Source organism: Falco punctatus, assembly GCF_963210335.1.
Source record: "Falco punctatus genome assembly, contig: scaffold_291, whole genome shotgun sequence".
NCBI classification, from domain to species: Eukaryota; Metazoa; Chordata; class Aves; order Falconiformes; family Falconidae; genus Falco; species Falco punctatus.
This window is the reverse complement of record NW_027660195.1, coordinates 1-21256: the sequence shown is the minus strand read 5'-3', so window position 1 is coordinate 21256 and position 21256 is coordinate 1. Positions and strand designations below refer to the sequence as shown.

The 21256-nt window shown below is 57.2% G+C and overlaps 1 protein-coding gene across 1 annotated transcript; it reads right to left on the bottom strand.

Moving 5' to 3' along the window:
• Nucleotides 1-1006: 1006 nt before the first annotated feature.
• LOC308057663 (transcription activator BRG1-like) lies at nt 1007-20795 on the bottom strand. The gene is given in 24 exon segments (XM_080411721.1): nt 1007-1293; nt 1837-2079; nt 2864-2974; nt 3306-3372; nt 3547-3572; nt 3574-3663; nt 3665-3712; nt 4037-4187; nt 4439-4504; nt 4506-4558; nt 5006-5063; nt 5682-5812; nt 6502-6552; nt 6661-6828; nt 6908-7081; nt 9264-9437; nt 9562-9688; nt 10101-10359; nt 10788-10886; nt 12748-13146; nt 14527-14659; nt 15169-15453; nt 19162-19233; nt 20733-20795. Coding segments are annotated over 22 exon segments (3108 nt in total). The 5' UTR covers nt 15391-15453; nt 19162-19233; nt 20733-20795; the 3' UTR covers nt 1007-1035.
• Between the last annotated feature and the right edge of the window lie 461 nt (nt 20796-21256).

Sequence of the window (21256 nt, the reverse complement as noted above, 5' to 3'; positions counted from 1 at the left end):
GGTGGTTCCGGAGCCACGGAGCACCTCCAAACCCACCCCTCCCCTGATCCCGGATGGTTCCAGAGCCATGGAGCACCTCCAAACCCACCCCTCCCCCAATGCCGGATGGTTCCAGAGCCATGGAGCACCTCCAAACCCACCCCTCCCCCAATGCCGGATGGTTCCAGAGCCATGGAGCACCTCCAAACCCACCCCTCCCCCGATGCTGGATGGTTCCGGAGCCATGGAGCACCTCCAAACCCACCCCTCCCCTGATGCCGGATCATCCAGATCGTTCCAGAGCCGTGGAGCACCTCAACCCCACCCCTCCTCCTGATGTCAGATCATCTGGATCGTTCCAAAGCCATGGAGCACCTCAACCCCACCCCATTTCCAATGCTTGATTATCTGGATCATTCTGGAGCCATGGAGCACCCTCAACCCCCCCCGCCTCTGATGCTGGATCATTCCAGAGCCATGGAGCACCTTCAAACCCACCCCTCCTCCTGATGCCAGATCATCTGGATCATTCTGAAGCCATGGAGCACCCTCAACCCCCCCCTCCTCCTGATGCCAGATCATCTGGATCATTCTGAAGCCATGGAGCATCTCCAAACCCACCCCATTTCCCAATGCTGGATCATCTGGATCATTCCAGAGCTGTGGAGCACCTCAAACCACCCCCCCCCCCCTCCAATGCTGGATGGTTCTGGAGCCATGGAGCACCTCAACCCCACCCCTCCTCCGATGCTGGATCATTCCGGAGCCATGGAGCACCTCAACCCCCCTCCTTCTCCTGATGCCAGATCATCTGGATCATTCTGGAGCCATGGAGCACTTCAAACCCACCCCTCCTCCCAATGCCAGATCATTCCGGAGCCATGGAGGACCTCAACCCCCCTCCTCCTCCTGATGCCAGATCATCCGGATCATTCTGGAGCCATGGAGCACTTCAAACCCACCTCTCCTCCCAATGCCAGATCATTCCGGAGCCATGGAGCACCTCAACCCCCCCTCCTCCTCCGATGCCGGACCATTCCGGAGCCATGGAGCACCTCAACCCCCCTCCTCCTCCTGGATCCTTCCAGAACCGTGGCACAAACCCAGCCGTTTCCAGAGCTCGGAGACCCCCCATTCCCGGATAAAACCCCCTCCTCGGGGAGCTCCGCGCTCAGCGGGACCATTTCTCCTGGCCGTTACCTTCTCGGGCAGCTGCGCTTCCACCTCCTTCTTCAGCCTGCGCAGCAGGAAGGGGCGCAGCACCTTGTGCAGGCGCCGGATGATGAGGATGGTTTCTTCTTCGTTCAGGTCCACCTGCATGGCCGGGAAAGGGAACCGTTACGCCGGGGAAGTTCCCCCTCTCCGGCATCCCTCACCGGCGCCGAGATCCCCAGGGTCGCGGCAAAGCGTGACAGGGAGACCGGGAGCGAGGGCATCTCTTTGAAAGTGTCATTTCTTGCAATTTGGGGTTTCTGCGATGATTTTTACGGTTGGGGTTTGCCTGCCTTCCCCCCATCGCCTGCTCGGCAGAGCCTCCGCCACCGCGACACCCAGGAGTCACATCAAATAGCTCCGGTACGGCACCGGCACCGCGGTTTGGCAACCGGGCCAGCATGAGCCCAGCCGGTTTCTCCCACCGAGCCTGGGGGACCCGCTCGCCCTCGTTTCCAGCCCTTAATTATCGCTCCAGCCTCTCCCAGTAAAACCCATCCCCCCCCCCAATTACATTTCACAGGTCGGCGCCCTGCACCTCGCGAGTGGAAAACCAAGAGATTCCCGCGAGCGTTTACAACCCCGAGCTCGCAGCCCCCGACCCCCCACCCCCAGCCACGCCACCGCGGCCACCCCCCGCCGTACCTTTTCGCCCGTCATGGCGAAAGGAGCGTTAAACCACTGCTCGAAGGTGCTGCAGCTCTTGAAAATGGTAGGCAGGAGGAAATTGAGCAGCGCCCAGAGCTCGGGCAGCTTGTTCTGCAGCGGGGTGCCCGTCAGCAGCAGGCGGCGCGGGGCCACGTAGTGCGTGTTGAGGACCTGGGTGAGCTTGCAGTGGTGGTTCTTCATCCGGTGGCCCTCGTCCACGATCATGTACTTCCAGCGGATCTGCGGGAAGGAGGGAAGGCGGTGTGGGCACGGCACGGCGGCGGCTGCATCACCCAGCTCCGGCGACAGCCTTTGGTGGGATGCCGGAGGCAGCCGGCATCGATCCAAGCCAGCCGGGATGCTGGAAACCCGCCCCAGCCCCTCCTGGGGTGCTGCTCCCACGGGGGGAGGCAGGCAGAACACCGATGCTGAAGAACCAGTGGAGGCTTTGGGGAATTCCAGGATTTCTCAAGATTTTTGGCATCAAACCACCTTTAAGTTGGGGCGCTGCTCCCTCGGATGCCATGCGGAGGGACGGCACGCCGGCTTCCACGCATCTGCTGGCGCCGGCAGAGCCCCGCCGCCCCGGTAAGCAGTGCTGTGGAACGAATTCCGCGTGGGATCCAGCCCATTAAGCCCAGAGTTTGAATCTGGCGCTTTCGGAATGGCGCGGCTTTTCCAGCCCAGGGGAAACCTCAGTGTTTCCTCTTCACCGCGCAGCTGCCGGCACCGAAAAACCCCTCGGCCGGCTCAGCGAGGGCGGAAGGGAACCGCGACCTCGCGGGGGTTGTCATGAAACACCCTCTGTCCTGTGAATTCTTTATTCAAAGTGTGTGTTTGGGGAAATAAATAAATATTTTCTGGATCACAGGATAGGGCAGCCAAAAATAAGGAGCGGCAGGGAACGTCGCAGCAGCAGCTCCTCGCCTCCTGCCGCGCGATGACGAGACTCCCCGGATAAAAAGGGGAGGGCAGGATTTTTTTTCTGAGTCAGAGCGGACGGGGAGGTGCTGGCGGGACTCACCTTGGCCAGGATGTGCTTGTCTTTGATGATATATTCGTAAGTAGTGAGCAAGACGTTGAATTTCCCGCTTCGGAGCTGAGGTACGAACGCCCGTCTTGCTGCCGGGGAGCCCTGGGGGAAAGATTTCCAACAGGAATGTTAAGTGGAATAAATTTTTTGGGAGAAAAGAGGCGGCAGGAGGAGTTATTGTCAACGCGGAACGATCGCTCCGGTTACGGAAAGGCAGCGAGAACGTTCGTGAGGACGGTAGTTGTTTGGGAATGAAAAATAAACATGGATTTTATCCATTTAGCGGCAGGAAGCAGCCCGGCTTCCTTGGGATAAGGGAAATATCGTTGGGTTGAGCGGGTGGGGGAAAAGGCAAACGGCAGCCAAGGAATCTCGGGGAAAGAAGGGGCCAGAGGAGCCCGGCAGGCGCGTGCGGGGTAGCGCCGGTACTTGCCTTGTACGAGACCTTCACCACGGAAGGAGCCCACTTGTCAAACTCGTACGCCCAATTCGACAGGGTTCTGCGGCCGGGGGAAGAAAAAAAAGAAAAAAAAAAAAAAAGGGGGGGAGAAAAATGATAAAACTGACCTTGGTGGAACAGGGAATCGCACAGCGGCGGCGCAGAGGCGGGCGGTAGTGCCGGCCATGCGGTTCCTGCGCCGCGGCGGGGCCGGGAGGGGCAGCGGGGTACTTACGAGAGAGGTACTATAATGAGGAAGGGGGCCGTTGATCCGCTTGTGCTCCATGAGGTATGTGATTAACGCGATGGTCTGGATGGTTTTGCCCAGCCCCATCTCGTCGGCCAGGATGCCCGTTCAGGTTGTTGTTGTACAAGGACACCAGCCACTCCAAACCTTTGATCTGCCGCGCCGGGGGGGGGGGGGAAAAAAAAAAAAAAAAAAAAAGGAGGGATGGAATAAATCCGGCTGCGGATGGCAGCGGCGCGTATCCGTCAGGCTAACGGCCCGCCCACCCCACCCCTCCTCTTATGCATTATGTAGATGAGCTCCCTATACGCTATTAACAACCTCAGTTTAATTATTTAAAGCCAGTTGCAGGGGTTAATTATTCCTCTCAGGGCTCATTATCCCGCACCGGCCCCCAGCTCCCGTTTCTGGCTACCGGGAGCGTTTCGGCGCAGCCCAAATCCCAGTGCCACTGGCCAAAACCCCGCCAGCCCCTCACCTGGTACTGCTTGAGGACCCCGTTGACCATCAGCGTGGACTGCTTGTCCACCCGCTCGGTGACGGCGTGGGCCACGGCGTAGTACGACTGCAGGCCCCTCGCCAGCGCTTGGGACACGCCGTATTCATCGTCCACGTCTTGCTTCGCGTTCCTGCGGTGGGGAAGGGGAAAAAAAAAAGGGGAAAACGGAGCTAAGAAAGATGATCCCACTGGAGGAAACTCCCCGGGAACCCTGCCAGCCCCGGGGGGGGGGGGGGGGGGGGGGGGGGGGGGGGGGGGGCAGTTTTTTCCCCCATGAGGTGCTAAATCAGGTCATGTTTTGGCACGACCGCTCTTAAAAACGGGGAGCGGAGTGAACGCTGCCCGGCGCGTCCCGGGAACGGGGTCAGAGGCAGGACTCACTCGATAATGTGCCTGGCGTCCACTTCAGAGACGTCATCGCTGTCTGGATCCGGGATTTTTTTTTTTCTCCTCCACAGGCAGGGCAGGCTGAGCCGGTGCCGGCTGCTCCTCCTCCTCCTCCTGCCGGGAGACACAAAGCCTGAGCACACAGCCGCTCGCTCAACTTGCTACCACGGGAACGGCACAAAACCGGCTCAGCCGCGCTCGACGGGCTCCGAAACCCCCACGGGAAGCGCCCGCCGCCCCAGAAGCTGCCGCCCCAGGCTCTGACAAAAGACAGATGCTACCAGAAGCACAGCCGCCGGAAAAAAAAAATTACAGGAGAAATATTTGGGAATTAAAACCCAGGCAGCTAACGAGCGCAGCTCGCCCGTTGCCTCGCTGCCCGTTGCTTTCTTTACGTGGGTTTTATTCTAGAGACGTTTATTTGAGATGACACGGATGCGTGCAGGAAAAAGGCATTACGGAGACGGGTGTAGCGCGGTGCGTAGGGCGCTCTCCCATCCTCACCAAAAATAAATATTTAAGAAGCCAAAGCGCAGGGAGGCCGCTGGTGTCCCGCCTTACCTCCTCCTCCTCCTCCGACCCGCTCTCCTCACTGTCTGATCGTGGAGCGACTTCGTATCTAATTGAACACAAACATTAACATTTAAACGCAAATCTGCTGCCAGCAGCATGAGATTGGCATGGTTCTAGAAACCCTTTGCTTTAAAACTCTGGGGTTTTAATCAGTATTCTTTTTTTTTTTTTTAATAAAATGCTTGTTTGTTGAATTGTCCCCTCGCTTAGCTCTAAGCTTTCACGCTCGCTCTCTACAAGAGCCCACGCCCACCCGTTTTGGGAGGCGGATGAAATCCCTCCCTCCTGATCCACAGCCCCCTGCTTCCAGCTCCCCGGGCTCCGGACCCAGGATGGGGCTCCGGATCCAGGATGGGGCTCTGGGCTCCGGACCCAGGATGGGGCTCCGGACCCAGGATGGGGCTCCGGACCCAGGATGGGGCTCCGGACCCAGGATGGGGCTCCGGGCTCCGGACCCAGGATGGGGCTCCGGGCTCCGGACCCAGGATGGGGCTCCGGGCTCCGGACCCAGGATGGGGCTCCGGGCTCCGGACCCAGGATGGGGCTCCGGGCTCCGGACCCAGGATGGGGCTCCGGGCTCCGGACCCAGGATGGGGCTCTGGATCGAGTGCTTGCCCACCAGCGCCCCAACCACCGACCCCAGCCCTGGTGTGCCGCGACGTACCCAGGGTTCATCTCCAGCCAGGCCTCCAGCTGCCCGGCCTTGGGGGCATCTGTGCCAGTCAGGATCTTGCCGCTCTCCACGTGGATCACTTTGACAGGGAGATCGCTCATTTGGCTGGTCTCATCCAGCGGCTGGGGGATCAAAGTCAGGCTGCGGGTCAGTATTTTTGAATTTTTTGCCTCAAAACAGCTCATGTTTACAGCCACATCGACCGAAGCCGCTGCCGGAGCAGCGCGGCCACCGCTGGGAGGAATGAAGCAGCCGACGGCGTGAAATGCCGCATCACCAGGGGACGGGCAAAGCCCGAAAGCTGGTGGGATTTAACATTTAGCTTTGAAAAAACGTCAACCTAGGCATTAAGGATCTCAGGAAGGCGCGTCCGGAGGGCAAATTTCACGCACAGCGGAACAATTAATGTGGAATAGCACCCTCCCGCTCGCGAGGGGCTTTCTGCTGAGTAGGCCAAGTTCAAGGCACAGGGGCGATCCCAGCGCATCACTGGGAATAACGGATCCCTCGGGTTGGGATCGGTGCTGCCCACGTGCGACGCGAGCCCTGGGGAGTCCCAAATCCCAAACCACCCCCCCCACAGCGGGTCTAGAGCCCATCAGGAAGCGGTTAGCGGCGAGGATGGGCAGAGAGATCCCTCCCGCTCCAACCTGGTGGAATTTCTATTTTGGGAAGTCTCAATTTAGCCGCCCGCCGGCTCAGAGCTGATCCGTGGCGGCCGTGCAGCGGGGCGGGTGGTACGGGGCCCTCGCAGCACGCGGCTGACGCTGTGCCTACCCTACTTGGCGCGAAATCAGATTATGGGGCTTACTTCGCCATCTGGTCCGATCGCTGGCGTCTGCCCTTCCGCGTTCTCTGCCTTCTGCAAGAGGAGGAAGGTGGCCGTCAGCGAGCCAGCGCCGAAGGCCACGCCGGGCCGCGCCACCACGGCGCTGCTCCAGCTCCCCGCGGAGCTTTGCTTCCCACTCACCTTCTTTTTCTTCTTCTTCTTCTTCTCCTTGGCCACCTGCGCCGCCTTGTGCTGCCGCACCAGCTCCGTCAGGTTGGCTACATACTCGTCCGTCTGCTGCAGCAGGTAGGCCAAGCGCTTGTCCTTCTTCTGATCGATGAGCTTGCGGTACCCCTCCTCATCCTCAGCCTGGGGAAGGGCGCACCGTCAGCGCCCTGCGCGGCCCGCCGCCCCGCCCGCGCCCGCGGCTCCCCGCACCGCTGCTCACCATCAGACGGCGCATCCGCTCCTTCTCGATCCTCTCGTTTTCCTTCTTCTGCTCGCGCTCCGTGTTGGCGTGGTAGGTAGCCACCGCCTTGGTCAGCTTTTGGATCTTGCCGGTGACGGAGCGGTGGTATTCCTTGAAATCCTTAGCGTGCTGGAGGATGCTGTTGAGGTATTCCTGGGGGGAAAGGCACGGCCAAGGGGCAGCGTCAGGACTCGTGCTCGTAGGCGCTCTCCTAAACTATTTCACCTAACGCCGCGAGCTAAAGCAGATTGATTTCCCCTATATTACACACTATAATGTCATATTATTGTATCGGTAATAAAATATCGCAGTTGGAAGGGCCCATTATCGCATCATATTATTATATCGATAATAAAATATCGCAGCTGGAAGGACACATAGTATCATATTATTGTATCTATAACATAATATCGCAGTTGGAAGGGCCCATTATCGCATCATATTATTGTATCGATAATAAAATATCGCAGCTGGAAGGACACATAGTGTATTATTATATCTATAACGTAATATCGCAGTTGGAAGGGCCCATTATCGCGTCGCGTTATTGCATCGGCAATAAAATATCACAGTTGGAAGGGCCCATTATCGCGTCGTATTATTGTATCGATAATAAAATATCGCCGTTGGAAGGGCCCATTATCGCATCATATTATTGCATCGGTAATAAAATATCGCAGTTGGAAGGGCTCATTATCGCGTCATATTATTGTATCAATAATAAAATATCGCAGTTGGAAGGGCCCATTATCGCGTCGTATTATTGCATCGATAATAAAATATCACAGTTGGAAGGGCCCATTATCGCGTCATATTATTATATCGATAATAAAATATCGCAGTTGGAAGGACACATAGTATCATATTATTATATCTATAACATAGTATCGCAGTTGGAAGGGCCCATTATCGCATCATATTATTGTATCGATAATAAAATATCGCAGCTGGAAGGGCCCATTATCACGTCGTATTATTATATCGATAATAAAATATCGCAGTTGGAAGGGCCCATTATCGCGTCGTATTATTGTATCGGTAATAAAATATCGCAGCTGGAAGGACACATAGTATCGTATTATTGTATCTATAACATAATATCGCAGTTGGAAGGGCCCATTATCACATGATATTATTGTATCGATAATAAAATATCGCAACTGGAAGGACACATAGTGTATTATTATATCTATAACATAATATTGCAATTGGAAGGGCCCATTATCGCATCATATTATTGTATCGATAATAAAATATCACAGTTGGAAGGGCCCATTATCGCATCATATTATTGTATCGATAATAAAATATCACAGTTGGAAGGGCCCATTATCGCATCGTATTATTGTATCGGTAATAAAATATCGCAGCTGGAAGGACACATAGTATCATATTATTGTATCTATAACATAATATCGCAGTTGGAAGGGCCCATTATCACATGATATTATTGTATCGATAATAAAATATCGCAACTGGAAGGACACATAGTGTATTATTATATCTATAACATAATATTGCAATTGGAAGGGCCCATTATCGCATCATATTATTGTATCGATAATAAAATATCACAGTTGGAAGGGCCCATTATCGCATCATATTATTGTATCGATAATAAAATATCACAGTTGGAAGGGCCCATTATCGCATCGTATTATTGTATCGGTAATAAAATATCGCAGCTGGAAGGACACATAGTATCATATTATTGTATCTATAACATAATATCGCAGTTGGAAGGGCCCATTATCGCATGATATTATTGTATCGATAATAAAATATCGCAACTGGAAGGACACATAGTGTATTATTATGTCTATAACATAATATTGCAATTGGAAGGGCCCATTATTGCATCATATTATTGTATCGATAATAAAATATCACAGTTGGAAGGGCCCATTATCGCATCGTATTATTGTATCGGTAATAAAATATCACAGCTGGAAGGACACATAGTGTATTATTATATCTATAACGTAATATCGCAGTTGGAAGGGCCCATTATCGCATCATATTATTGTATCTATAATAAAATATCGCAGCTGGAAGGGCCCATTATCACATCATATCGTTACATCGTAATAAAATATCGCAGCTGGATGGACACTTTTTAGTATTATATTATTGCACCTATAATAAAATATCGCCGTTGGAAAGACGCATTATAGCATCATATTATTGTATCGATAATAAAATATCGCGGTTGGAAGGGACCTACAACCATCATTAGCCCAAACCAAAATCACCCAGACCCTAAAACCCAGGGAATTCCCTGGAAATGCCCAGCCCCGCTCCCCCCGGCGGGCGCTTTCGGCGCGTCCCCGCTGACCTGGTGCTTCTGCCTGCGTTTGCGTTCCTGCTCGATCTTCTGCTGCTTCTCCAGCTTCTCGGTGATGCGAGCCTCGCGCAGCGACTGCCGCTTGCTGCGCTTGTACGCCTTGGCGTTGAGGGCCGTCTCCAAGGCCGTGTCCCGCCGCATGCACACCACCACTTCCTGACGCAGCTTTTGGAGAGATTCCCGTTAGGAAACGGGGAATCGATTCCGCGGTGGCGCGAGGTGGGTGCCGGCTGCGGTTCCTGCGCCCGGCCGGGTAAGAAGCCGGGTTTTCCGTGGCGCGTTTCCTTACCTGGCGCTGGAAATTAAGCAGCCGCAGTGCTTTAAGTTCAATGGTAGCTTTGGTTCTCAGGTCGCCCGCCAGGGAGCCGGGAAGGTTTTCCAGCTCCTGGATCCTGTGAGCGATGCGAGCTTGCAGCCTGCGGAGGAAGGAGATGGGATTTCAGGGAAGGGACCAGCACCATGAATCCGCTTTCCCCCCCTCTCCGGACCCGAGGCGATGGGGTACGGCCCTGCTCTGTCACCTCGGAGGCTCTCGGCACCTGGTTTTAATTATTTTAATTAACTGGCGCAGCAGAGGTGCTCCCCTGCGGCAGGCAGGCACCCACGGTCATAAACTGCCGCGGTGACAATCCTGGGAAACAGGAGGGACGCGATGGCGGGGGGCGGCTCGAGAAGCCCCAAGGAAAACGCATGCCCGCCCTGCTCTCCGCGTGCCACTTGTTAATAAACGAGCCGGGGAATCGTTAATAAACGAGCCGGGGAATCGTTAGGGCACGGCTCAGGCGGATAAACGCCGCGGCCAGGAGCGAGCCCCCGCAGCGCCCCTACCTGTACTCCCTCTCCTGCAGGATTTCCACCGGGTCGAGCCCTCTGGGTTTCTGGATGGGCGTGATCCGGTTCTGCTTCTGGTGGAGCTGCACCATGGGGGCCGGCTGGGCCGGCTGCCCCGGGGACTGCGTCTGCGGCGGCATAACGGGCGACGCCGCCGGTGGCACCGCCGGCGGGGCTGGCGAGGGCCGGCCGGTGGGCTGGGGAGGAATCAGTTTCTGAGGTGTGCTAGTGGGGGCTGCAGCATTCGCCATGGGTCCTGCAGAAAAAGAAAATGGTCAGGAAAACAGACGGGAACAAAAAAAAAAAAAAAACAAAAACCAAGTTCTCTCCCTGGGGTCGGGGTATGGCGAAGCCTGGCTCTGGCACGGCTCAGCCGCGTCCCCCTCGCCGAAATCGCCGCCTCTCTCTCCATAAATTTCACAGCAAATAAACCCAGCGCTTCCATCTTTCCCAGACAAACCAACAAAGCTCCGAGCGGGGCGGAAGAACGCGTGGATTCACCCCGCTCCTCCAGGAGCTCGGTCACCATTTACAGGATTTTACCCCGGAATCTCCCAGTTCCTTCCACCGCAGAGGTGGTGGGCTGTCGTCCCCCCCCCCTCCTCCCGCCCCAGCGCATCGCTTCATTAATGCCGGCCCTTAACGAGCTCCCGGGCGCGTGTCGGGGGTTAAGGTGGTACTCACCTTCCGGCCAGGGCTTGGGGGGGCCGCCGGGGGGCTGCCCGGGCATTCCTGGGGGAACTCCTGAGGGGCCGGGAGGGGGCATGTTGGGCCCTCCTATACCTGCAGAAGAAATAAGGGGAAAACGGGGAAAAAACAAAAGAGAAAAGAAGAAACCCAACACGTTAAGACGTTGATCTTTGTACACATCTACCAGCAGCAAAGTTTATCCCCCCGGGTTAGACATCTTTTTGCAGGCACTGAACCCCCCCCGGCGTGCCCCCAGTGGGATGAATCAGCCCTTCCCAGTGGGATGAATCGGGACCCCAAAGGTGCATCCCCCCTGGGTGCACCCCGAAGCGCCCGGAGGAATCTCCCTGCCTCGCTCCGACAGCAGCCGGGTGGGATGAAGCTCCAGCCCCAGCCGCCGGCACAGTAACGGCCGGCAGTCAGACCGGCTGCGAGGGCTGGCAACGGAAAAACCAAACGGGGGAACACTGGGGGGACACCGGGGGGACACCGGGGGTCAAACCGTGCCAGAGCGGGGTAAAATGAAGCTGATCTGAGGGCTGGAGCGTGTCTCCCATGAGGCCAGGCTGAGGGATTTGGGGCTGATCAGCCTGGAGAAGGCTCTGGGGAGACCTTATAGCACCTTATATATTTAAATATTAATTAAGTATGTAATTATGTCCCCCCTGTGTAAATACAGACTTCGAGGGGGCTCTGAGAAAAGCGGGGAGAAGCTTTTTAGCAGGGCCTGCAGCGACAGGCCAAGGGGGAATGGTTTTAAGCCAAAAAAAGGGGGGATTTAGGTGAGATATTGGGAAGAAATTATTCTCTGTGCCAGCTGCCCGGCGCAGCTGCGGACGCCCCATCCCCAGCAGCGTTCAAGGTCAAGTCGGGCTCTGAGCACCCCGGTGTGGCGGCAGGGGTTGGACCGAGACGGTCCCTAAGGTCCCATCCCAACCCATCCCATGGCTCCCCAACCCCCAAGGTCCCATCCTGCCCACCTCATGGCTCCCCATCCCCCCAAGGTCCCACCCCACGGCTCCCCAACCCCCCAGGGTCCCATCCTGCCCCATCTCATGGCTCCCCATCCCCCAAGGTCCCACCCCAGGGCTCCCCAACCCCCAAGGTCCCATCCTGCCCCATCTCATGGCTCCCCATCCCCCAAGGTCTCACCCCACGGCTCCCCAACCCCCAAGGTCCCATCCTGCCCCATCTCATGGCTCCCCATCCCCCAAGGTCCCACCCCAGGGCTCCCCAACCCCCAAGGTCCCATCCTGCCCCATCTCATGGCTCCCCATCCCCCCAAGGTCCCACCTCACGGCTCCCCAACCCCCAGGGTCCCATCCCAGGGCTCCCCAACCCCCAGGGTCCCACCTCATGGCTCCCCAACCCCCAAGGTCCCACCTCATGGCTCCCCAACCCCCAAGGTCCCATCCTGCCCCACCCCACGGCTCCCCATCCCCCAAGGTCCCGCCTCATGGCTCCCCATCCCCCAAGGTCCCACCCCACGGCTCCGCAACCCCCAAGGTCCCACCTCAGGGCTCCCCAACCCCCAAGGTCCCACCTCAGGGCTCCCCAACCCCCAAGGTCCCACCTCAGGGCTCCCCAACCCCCAAGGTCCCACCTCAGGGCTCCCCAACCCCCAAGGTCCCACCCCACGGCTCCCCAACCCCCAAGGTCCCACCTCAGGGCTCCCCAACCCCCAAGGTCCCACCTCAGGGCTCCCCAACCCCCAAGGTCCCACCCCACGGCTCCCCAACCCCCAGGGTCCCACCCCACGGCTCCCCAACCCCCAAGGTCCCACCCCACGGCTCCCCAACCCCCAAGGTCCCATCCTGCCCCATCTGACAGCTCCCCAAGCCCCAGGGTCCCACTCCACGGCTCCCCATCCCCCAAGGTCCCACCCCACATCTCCCCAACCCCCAGGGTCCCACCCCACGGCTCCCCGGACCCCCGTGGCAGCAGAGGGGCTCACCGTGAGGTCTGTTGTAGTTGGGAGGTGTGGGTCCGGGTCCAGGCCCTTGCACTGCTCCTTGCACTGCTCCCGTCCCGGACACGGAGGGCGGAGGTAGCGTCGGCATTTGCTGCTGCATTCCGGGCATGGGGCGCTTGCCCTGCACAGCCATCTGAAGGTGCTCGGGGAGCGGCTGCCCCCGCGCCAGCATCTTGTAGGCCATGATCTGCGCGCGCAGCTGGTGCAGCTGGTTCTGGTTAAACGGCGTCGGGCCCCGGTTCTGCTGCCCCAGCGCTTGGGGGTCGCCGCCATCCAAGGGGACGCCGCCGGGGCCCGAGGACATCTGAGGGCCGGAGGATGGCCCGTTGGCCGGTACCGGGCTCGAGGCGTGCTCGGAGCCGCCGAGCGGGGAGGGGTAACCTGAGGGAGGGAGCTCATCAGGTGGGAGCGGGGCAGGAGCGGCGCTCCAGGCAGAAGGAAAATGATAGAAAACGTCTCCTCCCCGGTGGAGCCTGCGCCCGCTGCAAACCTGGAAAACCCTGGAGCGCTACATCCTTCCCGAAATCAAGGGGTGAAAGAACAGCCCCTGGGGGTGGGGCACTGGATTCCCCAAATTGAGGATTTAAAACAAGCACAGCCCCTGGGAGCCAGTGGATTCCCAAAATCCAGGGGTTAAAAAGCACAGCCTCTGGGGGCCAGTGGCTTCCCAAAATTGAGGATTTCAAACAAGCACAATCCCTGGGGGCCAGTGGATTCCCAAAATTGAGGATTTAAAACAAGCACAGCCCTTGGGAGCCAGTGGATTCCCAAATCCAGGGGTTAAAGCACAGCCTCTGGGGGCCAGTGGCTTCCCAAAATTGAGGATTTCAAACAAGCACAATCCCTGGGGGCCAGTGGATTCCCAAAACCCAGGGGTTAAAGCAAGCACAGCCCCTGGGGGCCAGTGGATTCCCCAGATTGAGGATTTAAAACCAGTACAGCTCCTGGGGGCCAGTGGATTCCCAAAATTGGGGATTTAAAACAAGCACAGCCCCTGGGGGCCAGTGGATTCCCAAAATTCCAGGGTTAAAGCAAGCACAGCCCTGGGGGCCAGTGGATTCCCCAAATTGAGGATTTAAAACAAGCACAATCCCTGGGGGCCAGTGGATTCCCAAAATTCCAGGGTTAAAGCAAGCACAGCCCTGGGGGCCAGTGGATTCCCCAAATTGAGGATTTTAAACAAATACAGCCCCTGGGGGCCAGTAAATTCCCAAAATCCAGGGGTTAAAGCAAGCACAGCCCCTGGGGGCCAGTGGATTCCCCAAATCGAGGATTTAAAACAAGTAGAGCCCTGGGGGCCAGTGGATTCCCAAAACCCAGGGGTTAAAGCAAGTCCCTGGGGGCCAGTGGATTCCCAAGTTAAAGCACAATCCCTGGGGGCCAGTGGATTCCCAAAATCCAGGGCTTAAAGCAAGCACAGCCCTGGGGGCCGGTGGCTTCCCCAAATTGAGGATTTAAAACAAACACAGCCCCTGGGGGCCAGTGGCTTCCCAAAGCTGAGGATTTAAAACAAGCACAGCCACTGGCGGCCAGTGGATTCCCAAAATCCCGGGGTTAAAGCACAATCCCTGGGGGCCAGCGGCTGCGTGGGACCACCACGCCACAGGGATCCTGATCTCGGCACAGATCCCAGAACACGGGAGGGATGGTCCTTCTCACAGCCTGGCCTTTTCCGGCGATTCCCTGCTTGTTTTCCCGACTACCGGGAGCCCCAGCCCGATCCCCGGGATAACAGGACGGATTTTCCTTCGGGAAACCCACCTTGAGAGTGTTGATCCATGGGGCTCGGAGGAGGACCCATTCCTGCGTGCCCGCCGGGCCGCATCCCCATCCCTTTCATCTGGCCGTAGCGCGGATCGTCGGTTATTCCCTTCTCATGCATGGAGTCCATGGGCTGCAGGAGAACAGCGAATTTCCCAAAAAAAATCACACACGGAACACCAGCCGCGCTCCAGCGGTTCGAAACCAACCGGCAGGGAGGGGGAATAAGCGCGAAGGGATGTTAAAAGACACTTAAAATGGGAGAAACGCTTTTCTCCTTTGGCTTTTTCCCCCCAAAAAACCCTGGGTGTTTCAGCTGATGATGCTGAAGCCAGGTGGAAAAAAACTACGGGTTGAAAAAATGGAGGAAAAAACGGAGGAAAAGAGGGGGTTGGAAATAAAATTAAAAAATAAAAAACAACGAAATGGTGCGATGGAAGAAACGGAGAGGGAGGAGGGAGGGTTGTTTTCCCTGAGCTCCGAATTCCCAACGGGAAAAGCCTTTACAAGACGTTTCACCCTCTGTGTTTAGGAACTGACATCCCCCCCCCAAGGGAAATACGATGCGTGAACAGCCAAAAAAATAAAAAAATAGGAAAATTAACCCGCTCAAAGCACCTTTCCCGGTGGGAGCCCCCTCACCTTGTGCATCTGATGCATGTTGTCCTGAGCGTAGCCCCCCGGCCCCTGGGGTGGCAGCGGGTGCCCAGCGGGGGGTGGCCCGGGGCTGGGTCCCATCATACTGTGTGCGGAGCCGGGGGAGGGGCCGGGAGAGGGGCCCAGCATGGCCCCCGGGGACGGCCCTGGTCCTGGCGATGGCCCCGGCCGCGGCGTCCCCCCCATCGGAGGATCCGGAGTCGACATCTTCGCAGCGGGCAGCGGGTCCTGGCACCGGAGGGCTCGTCTCAGCTGGAGCTGCCGCAGCTCCTGGAAAAGCCCCCGAACCGGGTGCAGAAAAGGGAAATTAGGGTTAGGCACGGCACCGGCGTGAAGCCCTGGCTCACCAGCACGGCGGCAAGCCTGGCCTCCCGCACGCCGCATCGCCGGGAACAGCGAACCCGCTGCCAAATCCATCCAGAGCGCTGGATACTCCTGGGAGCGCTGGATATTCCCGGGATTCCCCGCAGCACACATGGAACGCGCTCCTCCGTTTGTCTTTCCAGCCGAAGCGGCTTACGCCGGGTCTGGCAGCGGTTTGTTTATTTTTGGCACCAACGTGGGAATCGATTTCAAGTCGCCCCGCGCTCACTCCTGGCAAACGCGACGCTGGAGATGCCAGAGAAGCCAAAAGATCCTGTTGGGAGCGGGCAGGGAAGCGGCGAAATCCGGCACCAGAACAGACCAGCGGCTCGTTCACGTTGAACGGGCGATTCCTGCGGAAAAGCGTCGATTTGCGTGGACAAGCGTCGATTTCTGCGGAAAAGCGTCCATTTGCGTGGACAAGCATCGATTTCTGCAGAAAAGCATGGATTTGCATGGACAAGCGTCGACTTCTGCGGAAAAGCATGGATTTGCGTGGACAAGCGTCAATTTCTGCGGAAAAGCATGGATTTGCGTGGAAAAGCGTCAATTTCTGCAGAAAAGCATGGATTTGCGTGGAAAAGCATCGATCTACGTGGAAAATCATTGCTCCTCCCCAAGAAATTGAAATTCCTGGTGAATTCAGACGCAGCGCACAGAATGGCTGCTCAAATCCGACGCCCATCCCGGTCTGGGGGCTGGAAGCGGGTCGGTGGTTACAGCCCAGAGGTGGGGGCACAGGGGGGGCTGAATCCATCCTCCGGTGCCAAAATGGGATCAATTCCACCCAAAGCGTTGCTCCCGCTGCGGGGAATCGCACTTCTGCAACCGCGAGCGCAATCCGGAGCGAAGGAATTAAAAATAAACTCAGAATGGAACGCAGCCGCGGGGTGACGTCACTGGAAAGGGGAAGCTCATTAAATCTGAGGTCTGACGAAGACGTCACGGGGGGATTCTGCCGGGGCGCGGGTCTCGTTGCGATGATAATTACGAGCAGGTCACGGCTGAGCTGAGGCGTGTCTGGCTGGTCCCACTCCTGCCCCACATCCCCACGGATGATCTGGAGGCGAGTTACCACCCCAGTTTGCTGCTGGTGTTAAACTGGGAGGTGCTGGTGACTCTCTGAGGGACACCGACGGCGTGGAGATTAACGAGAGCCGACACTGTACTCTGCTCACGGCACAAAGTAACACTGGGCAGAGGGAAAAACAGGGAGAGGAGCTGCATCTGGGCGATGCCTCCGTCATATTAATTAAGAGCAGCCCCCAAACTGCAGCAACAGAAATTATTTTGACTTCAAAATATGCGGAAAAGCAGAAGCGTGGCGGGGTTTAAGACCACAGATGGTTGTGGTGAACGTGGCACCTGGTTAACGCCGGGCTGTCGGCTCCGACCGCGCAGAGCAACCTGCGGCATCACCCCCATCCCGCTCCAACACACTTCTCTGGGACATCGAACCCCCGTCCGCTGCCCGAGCTGGCTGGGAAGATCCATTTGCTGGTGACAGAAATTCGATTTGATGTAAAATAAGGACACGGCGTTCCCACTGGCGGCTTCCAGAGCAGCGAGGCCGGGGAGAAACGCGTGTGTGCCGCCGGCATGGGGCAGGTGGGCACCCACCACCACCTGGGAAAGCAAATCCACGCCTGGGCTTCACGCTCCGGCACACAGCGCAGCTCCAAGAGCCAAGAGGAACCGTCACCGGGGGCCGCAAACGCGGCAGCGTGGGCAAGAGGATGATGCGGGGCCAAAGCATGGCTGGCGGCACTCCAGCGCCTGCCGGACAAACGGAGCCATGGGCCAACCTGGAGATAAATCTGCAAAAATCCTGGGCTTGGCAGGGAGAAATTCACCAGGCTGGTGCTCGCCGTCTACGCTTGGAAGGTGCCGGAAGGGTGGATGCTCCTTTTTTAATGCCAGGGAATATTACGGCTCCTGCGACGCTCACCTGCAGCGCTTCCTCCTCCGCTTCATCTTTGTGGCAAACACCATGGCACAGAGGACATTCCTCAAGAATCAAACCGCTTTCGAGGCGACCACAGACACCCCGCGCGGCTGGGAAGCATCCAGAACAATTAACGCTTTCTTCTTGCGCTCGGGACGAAGCCTAATGAGCGCAGGGCAGGCGCCGCCATGCTGCTGACCCCCCCCCCCCCCCCCTTCCCACCACCTCTGCCAGCCAGGGCTGGGCACTGCTTCGTCCCCATTTGTTCTGGCAATTTTGTGGTCGCGGGTGTTTATTTTTCATTTTCCTCCCACGCTGTTGGTAAACACGGCGGAGCCAAGCGCTTCCCACAAACACGGTGGCGGAGGGAACCATCCTGCCAGAGACAGCGGATTCATGCTTCTCCTGCAGCCCGGGAAAGCAGGCGCTCGTCTTCTCACACCAAAAAGGTGCAAAGCAGCCGCTAAAAAAAAGCCGTGCAGGTCTAGAAGCTTCTTTTCCACCTCGTCTTCAATCCATCCGGCTCCGCAGCGGCACCAAACCACAGATTTAATCATCTTCAGGATCCCCGGGCTGCAAGAAGGGGCAGGCAGCCTCCCGACTCCACGCTCGTTTCCTGCTGGAAAACCCCGAGTCGAGTAAAACGCCGGCGATTCCCAGGACGCGGAGCAGTCACAGGGGAGGAAACTTCCCAAAATACCCACACGGGGTGTCCCACGCTGGGGAGGGAGGTGGGAAATGGCCGTGGAGGCGAGCAGGCGTGCAGCCCGCCTAGTGAAACGCCTTTCGGGTGGGGAGGAGCCCCCCGCTCCAGGGATGCCTTTTTGGGGCGCTCCGGCTCGCCCAGCAGCGTTCCGAGGCAGCAGGCGCATCTCTTGTTTTCAAGCGACAACACTATGGCTCTTCATGCTTTCCATTTCCCAGTTTAAAAGAAAAAATATTCAATACTCACGTCACTCCCAGGTTTTTCGCTGCCCGGCGGAGGGGAACAGCAACGAGACCTCGAGTCGCGGCCGCGCTGAGGGCTCCCCACGCTCTCGGGAGGCCAAGGAACAGAACCGCGACCGGTGACCGTTTTCCCTCGTTTTCACTGCCCTGAGCGCATCGCCGCGCCAGGCACGGGGGAAATTCGGCATTCAGAGGCTCCCGCCTGCAGGCGGAGGGGCCAGCCCCCCACGGCACAAGGGCGGGGTTTATCCCCCCTGTGAGGCCTTTCCAGACCACCGGAATCTCTCTCCTTCAACCCACCCCCCCCGGAAAACAACGGCTGCAGGAGCCGCTTGCCTCAGTCCTCGCTTCCTCGTTAGCTAACGAAGCACTAGAAGGAGCGGAGGGACGGTACCTGCCTACCGGGAGGCAACTCAGCCCCGTGCGAGCGAGAGCTGTGCCCCGGCGCTGGCTTTTCTGGGAGAAACCCAAAATAAACGGCGTACTTCGAGAAACATTAGGAAGCATGAAGTACTTTCCCACTAAAAACCAAGCTCTGCTCTTTGCCGGCACCACCGGAGACCCAGGCCAGGGCCAGCGCCACCATCACCTCTCCCCCACGTCGATTTGATTCTTATTTTTATAAATATAAACCCACCCGACCCCCTACCGCCTCCCACGGGCACCTCTCCACCCAGCACCAGCTGCTTCCGCACGAGGAGACCCCAAATCCAGGCACCTACCTATGGGCATGGGGGTCTGCGACACCTCGCAGCGCCGGGGCGGTCTCAGGGCGATGAGCTTTTAATGCAACGCTGCAGGGAGGAAAAAACAGTAATTAGTTGGCACCCGTCGTTATCCAACGCCCGGCACCAGGGCACTGCTCTCTGTTTCACCCCGACTCAGAGGAGGCGCATTCCAAGCGTTAACAAGGCACGCCGCTCGCCAGCCTATTAAAAACGTGAAGTTTTTTTACGGCAGCAACTGATTTAATGTAATTTTCCTTAAAAATTTGCTTTTTTCTGGGTATGTTAACGCCTGTAGGAAGGCGCAGGAGAGGTGGATGTTGCACTGCTTCTCCTCCTGCCTCATCTGCGCTGCCTCGGAGATGACAAACCCACCGAGGGCGACGCCGTCGGTCTGTCCGTCCCGCGCCGGCGAGGCCACCGGCATGTAGGTTATGCCGCGCCGGTGTGGCAGTAGCCATCCCCTCCCCATGGTGAGCCCCGGGCATCCTGGGGGGGATTTTTGGGCTCGGGAGTGACGAGGGCACGGCCGTGTGACAGGCACAGTGACAGCCCGCTGATGTCGGCACCGTAAACACGCAACGATCAATTAAAGAATTAAAATTAATAACGAGCGTGTTTGCTAAGGCAACCTGGATCTCACAGGCTCCTGCGTAAAAAATACATCTCGCTCCTTTCCGCAACCATCATTTCATTAAAAAAAAAAAATAAATAAATAAATAGATGATAGGCTGGGAATTGTAATTAAATCCTTGATCGCAGGAGGAAAAAAAAGCTTTCCTTAATTAATTTGAGGCATTTGTCACGGGTGGCTCGCTTGGTTTGCCTATTTACGAGGCTTTTCGTTGCATTTCCACAAGGCTCGAAGCCAGGAGAGATGGCTGGCTGAAAAATAAGTCGCGCCTCTGAAAAACCAGCTCAATTTGCTCACACCGCTTCGTTAAAATCATCCCCCGGAGCTCAAGGCAGGCTCAGCCCCCAGCTTTCTCCTCTCAGAGAAAAGGGTTTCCAGGATTTTTTTTAAGCTTTTCTAAAACTTCCAGTGTCAGAACGAGCCCAGAAGCCCAACCTGCGCAGGGCGTAAAGGGAACAGGCGGCTCGGTTCTTCATTATCTCGGTTCTTCGTTATTTCGGCGCAGCTCATGAATTTCAAGCGGCAGCTGCACAAATCCTTTAATTACACACACACACACACACCCCCACCCCCCCGCCTCCTCCAGCCTGATCTGGGAAGGAGGAAAATAGAAATTATTCTAAGAGAGGAAATTAGCAGCAGAGTCCCCGGGCTCGCTGGTCCATCGGACAGTGCTCATCGTGGGGGAAAAGAGGCAAAAAAACCGGACCCCCCCCCCCACCGCCCACCCCCAAGCTGTATAAAACCCCCATCAGCCCTGCACCGCGCCAGGAAAAGCAAAAAATCCTGCTCCGCCAGTGCAGGAAAACGTCGTGTTTCACCCCAAACAAATCCAAACACAACAATGAAAATAATTTAGGGGTATTTCCACCCCCACCTCCCCCAAATCAGGATCGGGCTTTTTAAATTTATTCATGTTTATAAAAATAATTACCCCGGGCTCGGTGTTTCGCAGCAGCCCAGCACCGCAGGATGATGCTCGTGCCCAGCTTTAACGCATCGGGAACACGCAGCGCTGGAAAAAAGGGGTGGCTGGGTGGCTGCGCCCCCAAAATCCCACCCCTCCCCCCGGCTGGGTCCCCAGGAGCAGCCCTGAGGGACCCCCCCCCGCCAGCACCGATGGCGACGCTGCCTCAAAACAAAAGGCGGCGGCGCTGAGGGCTGCGCCGCCAACAAAGGGGAGGCGGATTCACCACCCCCCCCCCAAATGGAAGGCGACGGTTGAGACCACCCCTCAATTCAATGGGGGGCCACCAGCGCACGCTCCTGAAAGCGAATGGGCATCAGGCTTTGTGTGGCGCTGGGGGATTTTGGGGTGGCGGGGGGTTCACTAATGTCGTGATAAAAAAAAAAAAAAACCACCACAAAAACCGCACAACAAAAAGACACCCCCTCCCATGACATTGCCCCCCCCCCCCCCCCCCCCCCCCCAGATGGGGCCCCTTGCTGCGCCGTTCC